The 9,740-nt window shown below is 32.5% G+C and overlaps 1 protein-coding gene across 1 annotated transcript; it reads left to right on the plus strand.

The window, feature by feature from the left end:
• The first annotated feature begins 4,521 nt into the window (after positions 1–4,521).
• On the plus strand, positions 4,522–5,446 carry LOC113729632 (fasciclin-like arabinogalactan protein 7). Its single transcript, XM_027253897.2, has one exon. The coding sequence runs from the start codon at positions 4,637–4,639 to the stop codon at positions 5,387–5,389; it is 753 nt and encodes a 250-aa protein (XP_027109698.1). The 5' UTR covers positions 4,522–4,636; the 3' UTR covers positions 5,390–5,446.
• The last annotated feature ends 4,294 nt before the right edge of the window (positions 5,447–9,740 follow it).

Consider the following 9,740-nt stretch of genomic DNA (forward strand, 5'->3'; position numbering starts at 1 on the left):
GGATGTGAGTTACATAAATAGAGTTCACAAGGAGGGTAAAAGTGGAACAAAAATAATGAGGGGTTGACAATGATACCAAAGTTGTCATTCCAGGGGTGCTAAGTGTGATTTCGAAAACATGAAGGGTGCTAGGTGTGATTAGAAAAAACTTCAAGGGAGGTTTCTGATATTAACCCTATTCTTAATTTGCAAATACACCGTTGTGTCTGATTTTGTTTTAAAAAAATAAAGTGCAAACACGGCAGTGTCAGGTTTCATTTAAAAATATTGGCCTACGTAGGCATTTTTCATTTAAAAAAAAAAAAAAAGTTAACCTGCCTTGTATCACGTACAAAACATTTGATATATCATCATAAAGTATGTGATATATTACCATTTAGAAATTAAACACGCAAGTCTAATATCTAAATAAGCATGGAAATAAAGTCATTAAATTTGAGACATGCAACTAAATATAAGCATGTGACCATAACCCAAACTTCACACTATCGGATCCAATACATTTAACTCGACAAAATCAAACTTAATTCAACTTAACACATACATAGGCCTTTATGTTTGCATATTAAATCAAATTTAAAAAATATAAGTTCCTGAAATTAGCAAAAAGAAATCTTAAATGTTTAAAATGTTATATTTCTATCGATCTTCTTCTTGAATCAGACACATAAAACATAGATATAGAATTCTTACGAAAGATAGTTCATTGTGTGTCTTGGTAGAAATCTTAGGAAAACAACATGCAAGTAAATTAGAAGGCAAAGAGAATACTAAAACAAAAACTTCTAGTTTAGGAAAAAATAGTAAAGAGATGTCAATTACCATACCGATTATTATGTTTGTTTATTTGTGACGAGGTTTTAATATACGTACAAGTTAAAAAATCTGAAATACAGCCGTTTCACTGCAAGTATATAGGTCAACTAGTAGTTTAGGGTATATATCGGGTCGATCCCACGAGAAAGATTGAACAATTACCGACACTACTAAAGCTTCTCTATTATTTAGACTATCAATGAATTATAACAAGTAAAACCTACTGAACTTATATAAGAAAATAACAAATGAAAGCTCCTTAGGTTATAGTATCCCTAATTACTCATGCAAGTGCTATATTTAGATCATTGAGTACTACTATCTAGGTTAATTATGGTGTAATTTCCTTATGCATCTGAATCCTACTTTCGTAATGAGTCAATTATACTCATAACTAATCCATACCTATTCTCATGGTTATGAGATTAGCTACAAATTCATTTCTTCTGTGAAATTGCATGAAATAAATCACTAAAATCACATAGGTGCACCTCTACTCTCGTGAGTGTACTCCCTATGTTTAGCACTTCTTGAACCAGTGTTAAATCTCAATTTTCATTGCAGAAACAACACCTTAGATAATCACAATTAATGGTACCAAATTAATCATGATTTAAAGAGCTAAAGTGCTAAATAACTTACTCAATTAATAGCATCAAATAACCAAATAACAAACACTAATAATCATAGAAAGTTCAACCAAACCCAAGGCATAAACTTTAAAGATACATAATAAACACAAAATCCAGAACTTGCATATTAACCATACTTAAGAATCCAATACAAAAGATAAAGAGTTTGAGAAGAGATAACCCATGTCACTTGAGCTTCAACTCCTCCTTCTTCATCTCTATCTTCATCCTAATCTAGCCAATATACAAGAGTGGATGAGTTATACTACTTTATACTAAACTAACCTAACACTAAGAAAATGGAAGAGCTACATTTCTGCAGACTCCAAGCTTCTCCCGTATCTCCCTCCAATCTTGCAATTGTTTTGGCTATATAAAGATAAAGGTGGTCAGTGTTAAATCTCAATTTTCATTGCAGAAGCAACACCTTAGATAATCACAATCAATGGTACCAAATTAATCATGATTTAAAGAGCTAAAGTGCTAAATAACTTACTCAAATAATAGATTCAAATAACCAAATAATGAACACTAACAATTATAGAAAATTCAACCAAACCGAAGGTATAAACTTTAAAGACATATAAAATCCAAAACTTGCATATTAACCATACTTAAGAATCCAATACAAAAGATAAAGAATTGGAGAAGAGAGAACCCTTTGTCACATGAGTTTCAACTCCTCCTTCTTCATCTCCATTGTCATCCTAATCTAGTCAATATACAAGAGTGGATGAGTTATACTACTCTATACTAAACTAATCTAACACTAAGAAAATGGAAGAGCTACATTTCTGCAGATTCCAAGCTTCTCCCATATCTCCCTCCAATCTTGCAATTGTTTTGGCTATATAAAGATAAAGGTGGTCAAGAAATGAGACTTTACACTTTTCCCTTACAGCTGGTAGTGGTTGTCACACGTCTAGCATTAGCCATGACTTTTTGGAGGTGAAAACAAGTTGTCTGCATAGAGTGCAGCCTTTTCTGACCACAATCCTGCCAGAAATTCGGCCAAGTTCCGGTCGGATTGCTACAGTGATCTTTTTGTGCAATTTCTGTTCAATTTCCAGCTCTGCTCCGATTTTGCCTCAACTTCAACTGAACTTTTCTTGATGATAGAAACTAATTTAACTCTTGACCAAAACATAAAACTTATAGCTCTTTGAGTTAGCTTTCCAATGCATGAAGAATCACCTCATTTGGATTTGTGTAGGCTGATAAATAACCGAAATACGCTTGACTGCTCAATGCCCTGTTTCAGCTTCGACCAATAGAAATTGGCTACTGTGATTCGACTTTTTGACTTGGAAAACCTTCAAACTGGATTTCAATGCCTTCACCAAAATTGTAGATCTATCTCTTATTTTCAAATTGGTTCAAGAATCATCTCAATCCGATCACTGTAACTTAAGTTATAGCCGAAATATTAAAATGTATTAAAACTGTCAAAATGCACAAAATGCAAGTAAAAAGTGATAAAAACCTCATTTAATTACTTAAGAACATTTTTCCCCAATTATAGCCAAAATGATTCATTTTCTTCCAATAATATAACCAAAGTGACTAAAAATAACATAAAATATCATTTAAATATAACGTAAATTAGCCACTTATCAATATGACTGCTCTTCTCTTCTGAAGTATAAATTGTTCATGGAAAAATTCTGTTCTGATCTAATATAACTTCTTGTTGTAGCTGTTGTAAAGCAAACCATCTTCTATGTAAGGTCAATAGAAAGTCAAATGGTTTATGTATTGGATATTAATTGTGGCATCAATGTAACTGATTTTGGCAATTATTCTTATTTTGTCAATACATTGCCGTGTCAAATTTTGTTTAAAAAAAATTACAAACACAGTGGTGTTAGGTTTCATTTTGAAAAAAATTGGCCTACGTGTTGTAAAACTAATAAAATGAACTACTATAATACGAATTGAAATAGTAGAGAAAGAAGTAGATAAATGGAGAATGATTTTCTTATTATTCCAACTAATCAAAAAAGTACACTTAAGAGGTGCCAAGATACCTCTATATATAGGTACTATAAAATTAAAAGTATATCAATTCTATTAAACACTCACCACTACAAGAACATGAATAGTCATATGAAACGGTTCATCTAATATATGAATAGCTCTTATGGATTGAAACCGTTCATGCAATGTCATTCCTTTACATAATGTAGCAATAAATTATGAATTACTCCTCTTGGAATCAATGAATTATGAATTAATTTTCTTGAAAATACAAATGGACATCCACACTTTTAGTTGTTTCATAACACTCGCCCTTGAATGTCCATCACACAAAGAATATGCCTTATTAAAACCTTACTAGGAAAAAATCCAACGGGACAAAAATCGTAGTGAAGGAAAAAGAGTACACTATTCTTGTGTATTGATTTCTCCCCCTGATGCAAATATCATTTGAAATCTTTTAGCCGATGCATTCCAATATTTTTCACCAATTTCTCAAATATTGCAGTCGGCAATGCCTTGGTAAATAAATTTGCCAAATTATTATCTGAACGGATTTGTTGCACATCAATTTCACAATTCTTTTGCAAATCATGAGTAAAAAAGAATTTTGGTGAAATATGTTTCGTCCTATTTCCTTTAATATATTCTCCTTTCAATTGAGCTATACAAGCTGTATTATCTTCATATAATACAGTTGGAGGATTTTCTTTTTCGAAGGATTTTCATATAATTCAGTCGGCAATGCCTTGGTAAATAAATCTATCAAATTATTATCTGAACGGATTTGTTGCACATCAATTTCACCATTCTTTTGCAAATCATGTGAAAAAAAAAAAATTTTTGGTGAAATATGTTTCGTCCTATCTCCTTTAATATATTCTCCTTTCAATTGAGTTATACAAGCTACATTATCTTCATATAATACAGTTGGAAGATTTTCTTTTTTGAAGGATAACCCACAACTCTTCCGGATGTAGTGGGTCATTGATTTCAACCAAACACATTCTCGACTAACCTCATGAATTGCTATTATTTCAGTATGATTCGATGAAGTGGCGACTAAATGACCAGCTACTGCCTAAGACCGAAATTTTTTGTCCTTGGTTCTTTTATATACTTTGTCCCTAGCACTTCCAAACCCAGAGCCTCCTCCATCATCCCAACTTCAGCTTTTGTGTCTGAATTGCTCTGGGCCAGGAAAGGGGAAAATGGAAAGTAAATTGTTTTTCATGATTATTTCAATGTTGGTGGTTTGGTGCTCTACATCAGTCAATTCACAATCTGTTGGATCTCCTCCAATCTCAAGTCCAGCACCAGCTCCAGCCCTAGAACACGTGAACCTCACACACTTACTTTCTTATGCTGGTCCATTCCACACCTTCCTTAACTACCTTGAGAAGACCAAAGTCTTAGAAACTTTCCAAAACCAAGCCAACAATACTGAAGAAGGCATTACAATTTTTGCCCCAACAGATGATGCCTTCTCCAAGCTCAAGAACCCATCTCTGTCTAATCTCACCGATGATCAGATTAAATCAGTCCTCCTTTTCCATGCCTTATCTCATTACTACTCCCTATCAGACTTCAAGAACCTTAGCCAAATGAGCCCAGTGATAACTTATGCCGGTGGACAATACAACTTGAATTTCACAGATGTGTCTGGAGATATATCTATTGATTCAAGATGGACTAAAACAAAAGTCAGTAGCATTGTTGTTGCAACTAACCCTATCGCTGTTTATGAGATAAAAAAAGTTCTTCTTCCAGAAGCGATTTTTGGCACTGACATTCCACCAACTGTAGCACCCGTACCTGCTCCTCATACCCCTGTTGCTGATGTTGGTGGGAGCAATTCGTCTCCAAAATCATCTCCATCTTCCTCTTGCAAGATTAGCAACTTGGATATCTTAACTCAATTGATTTTGGCAATTGCAAGTGGAGTAGTTTTAATGTTCTCCTAAGGGGTGATTTGTTCAGCTTTTAATTTATATTGAAAGAAAAAGTTCATTGATGCCTTCATTCCATTGAATTGATATAATGTACAAGAGTTCATTAATTAACTCAATTGATTTTGGCAATTGCAAGTGGAGTAGTTTTAATGTTCTCCTAAAAAAAAAAAAAGAAGTGGCGACTAATGATTGCTTTGTAGATCGCTAAGAAATGGCTGTACCTCCATATGTAAATAGATAACCAGTCTGAGATCTTGCCTTATGCGGATTAGATAAATATCCAGCATCACCATAACCAAGTAATTCATGTTTGGATTTATTTGAACAAAATAAACAAAGATCATTTCTTTCTTGGGGATAGCGAAAAATATGTTTAATACCATTCCAATGTCGTTTTGTGGGTAAGGAACTAAATCTTGCTAATAAATTCACTGCAAATGATATATTAGGTCTTGTACAATTAGCAAGATACATTAGTGCACCAATTGCACTGAGATATGGTACTTCAGAACCAAGTGTCTCTTCATCTTCCTCTCGTAGTCTAAAAGGATCCTTATTAGGATCTAGTGATCTGACGACTATTGGGGTATTTAATATATGTGCTTTATCCATATAAAGTCGCTTTAATACCTTTCGGGTATAAGAAGTTTGGTGGACAAAAATTTCATCTTTCAAATGCTCAATTTGTAAATTAAGACAGAATTTTGTCTTTCCAAAATTTTTTATCTCAAATTCCTTCTTCAAATATTCAACACTATTTTGAATCTTTTCAGGAATTCCAATCAGATTTAGATCATCAACATATACAGCAATTATCACAAAATTTGATCCATTTTTCTTGATAAAAATACATTGACATATTGGATCATTTGTATAGCCTTCTTTAGTTAAACATTTATTGAGACGGTTATACCACATACGTCCAAATTGTTTGAAATCATACAAAGATCTTTGTAATTTAATAGAATAAATATCTTTAAAATTTGATTTGCATGCTTCACGCATGTTAAATCCTTCGTGCATTCTTATATAAATATCATTTTTAGGATTTCCATATAAATATGCAGTAACGACGTCCATTAGATGCATACCTATTTTTTCATGTACTGCAAAACTTACAAGATATCTAAATGTAATAGTATCCATTACATGTGAATACGTTTTATCATAATCAAATTCAAGCTTTTATGAAAATTCTTGGGTTACAAGTCTTATTTTATACCTCACAATTTCATTTTTCTCATTTCTTTTTCTCACAAATATCCATTTATATTCTACTGGCTTTACATCTTCAAGTGTTTGGATTACAGGTCCAAAAACTTTTCTTTTAACCATTGAATCCAATTCAGATTGGATCGCATCTTTCCACTTTGGGCAATCATTTCTACGTCGACATTCATCAACCGATCTAGACTCATGATCCTCGTCTTGTGCCATAATATCAAGTACTAGATTATATGCAAAAATATTATCAATAATTATTTCTCTTCAGTTCCAACTTTTTTATGAAGTGACAAAATTTATTGAATTTTCTTTAATTTCATTCTCTTCAAGAATTGGCTCTTTAGGAGCGACCTCTTCAGGAGGTTGAATTTTGTCATTAATTATTGATTCATCAACTCCTCTTGTTTTCGAGAAATTTTATCTTTGGAACCAAAAGATCTCCCACGCTTCAGGTGAGCTTTAGACTCATTAGCACTTGTAATTTGTCCTTCGGGGATATTAATTTTAATCAGAGCATTTTCAGCAGGAATATGTGATTTAGTAACTCTTCTGGAGTCATTAAATATATCTAGTAATTGATTTGCAATTTTTTACAAATGTATAATCCTTTGAACTTCTAGTTCAAATTCTTTAGTACGAGAATCAAGGAAATTCAATGATATTTTTCAAGTGATTTCCTTTTTCGGTTAATTTTTTTCTTCCCCTAATGTCAAAAAATATGATTTATCAAAATGACAATATGCAAATTTCGCAGTAAATAAATCACATATCAATGGTTCTGTATACTTAATAATTGAAGGTGATTTATACCCGACATATATCCCCAATCTTCTTTGAGGGATCAAATTACGATGTTGGGACGGTGCAATTGGAACATCAACCGCACAACCAAATATTCGTAAATGAGAAATATTGGACTCATGACCAAAAGTTAATTGTTTAGGAGAATAAGTATGATAACTTGTCGGTCTAATTCTCACAAGTGTTACTGCATGTAATACAACATGTCTCCAAACAGATGAAGGAAGTTTAGACCTCATCAACAATGGTCTAGCGATTAATTGTAACCGTTTAATAAATGATTCGGTTAGACTATTTTGTGTGTAAACATAAGCTACAGGATGTTCAATAGTTATTCCAATGGACATACAATAATCATCAAAAGTATGTAACGAATATTCACCAGCATTATCTAGACGAATTTTCTTTATTGGAAACTTAATTATTTGAGTAAGTAATCTCGCAAACGCCAAGTTATAAGTAGATAATAAATATACATGTGACCATTTAGTTGATGCATCAATTAGCACCATAAAATATCGAAATGGTCCATGTGGTGGATCTACAGGTCCATATATATCACCATGAATTCGTTCTAGAAATATAGGGGATTCAGTCTCAATTTTAATTGGTGATGGTTTAATAATTAATTTTTCTTGCGAACAAGCAACACAGAAGAATTCATTTGCTTTTAATATCTTTTGATTTTTCAATGAGTATCCATGTGAATTCTCAATTATTCGACTCATCATTATAGATCCAGGATATCCGAGACGATCATGCCAAACCGTAAAATCATAGGGATGAGTAGACTTCTGCTCTACTAGGTGATAAATTTCAACTGCACTAATTTGTGCATAATATTGGCCAGAAGAAAAAGAGGGTAATTTTTCTACTACACATTTCTGCCCAGAAATGATATTTGTGATTAATAAAAATTCTCCATTTGTCTCAGTCATTGTCTCGATATGATATCCATTTTCACGGATATCTTTAAAACTCAATAAATTTCTCCGAAACTTGTGAGAAAGTAGTGCATTATTTACGATAATTTTAGGCCCTTTAGAAAGAAATAGGATGACTCTTCTGGAGCTGTCAATTAATTTTGCACTACGACTGATGGTATTAACATTTATTTTTCCCATTTTCAAATAAGAAAAAGATTTTTTATTTTTCAATATAGTGTGCGTAGTAGCACTATCAATAAGACAACTATCATCATCGCCATTATTTAATCTCAAATATTTGGCATCCATTTCTTTTTCAGGAAAAAATTTTCAAACAAAAATAAATATTAATAAAGATGCGAAAAAAAATATTGAATAGAAAAAAAATTACATAAAAGATATAAAGTATCATAAAAATATCTAAACAATCATGGGATATTTGTTGACATCTTCAGGATGTTCAAAAAAATCAGTTATATCAAGGTGTGTCATATCAGCATCATCATAATCATTCTTTTGATCAATTAAATTTGTCTCAACACATTTGTCTTTTTTTTTAATGATACTTGTTGGAGGTCAACAAGATACTCTGCCGTACGACAAGTACGGGACCAATGACCTTCCATACCACACCAGTAGCATTTTTCTTCATAAACTTTCTTTTCTCCATTTTTCTGATCGTAGTTATTATTCCTGTTTTGAGGAATATTTTGTTGCTTGCCATGGTTATAATTTTCACAATGTACAAATCTACTACGATCGTGTCCACGTCCACGGCCTCCTCCGCGGCCACCTGTATGGCCCTGTCCACAATCTTGACCAGAATTTTGAAATTAAATTGCATTCGCTTCAGGGAATGGACTTGCACCAGTTGGTCGGGACTCATGATTTTTCAGCAATAATTCATTATTTTGTTCAGTCAGTCAAGAGAATACATACAATAAGTTCAGAATACTTTTTAAATCCCTTCTCTTGATATTACTGCTGCAGAAGCATGTTAGAGACATGAAAAGTAGAAAATATTTTCTCTAACATATCTTCATCAGTGACTTTTTCACCACATAATGATAATTGAGAAGTAATTCTGAATATGACTAAATTATATGCATTGACAGATTTAAAATCTTGTAACCGTAAGTGAAGTCAATCATATCGGGCTTTTGGAGGAACGGCCAACTTTAGGTGGTCGAATCTTTCTTTCAAATCTCTCCAAAGGACAAAAGGATTTTTGACAGTAAGATGCTATATTTTTAATCTTTCATCTAAATGATGACGAAGAAAAATCATAACTTTGGCACGGTCTTGGTTTGAAAATTAATTTTTTCGAACAATAGTATTACCAAGATCCATTGCCTCATGATGAATTTCAACATCCAATATCCATGATAAATAATTTTTTTCAGAAATATCAA

Source organism: Coffea arabica, chromosome 2e, assembly GCF_036785885.1.
Source record: "Coffea arabica cultivar ET-39 chromosome 2e, Coffea Arabica ET-39 HiFi, whole genome shotgun sequence".
Taxonomy (NCBI): domain Eukaryota; kingdom Viridiplantae; phylum Streptophyta; class Magnoliopsida; order Gentianales; family Rubiaceae; genus Coffea; species Coffea arabica.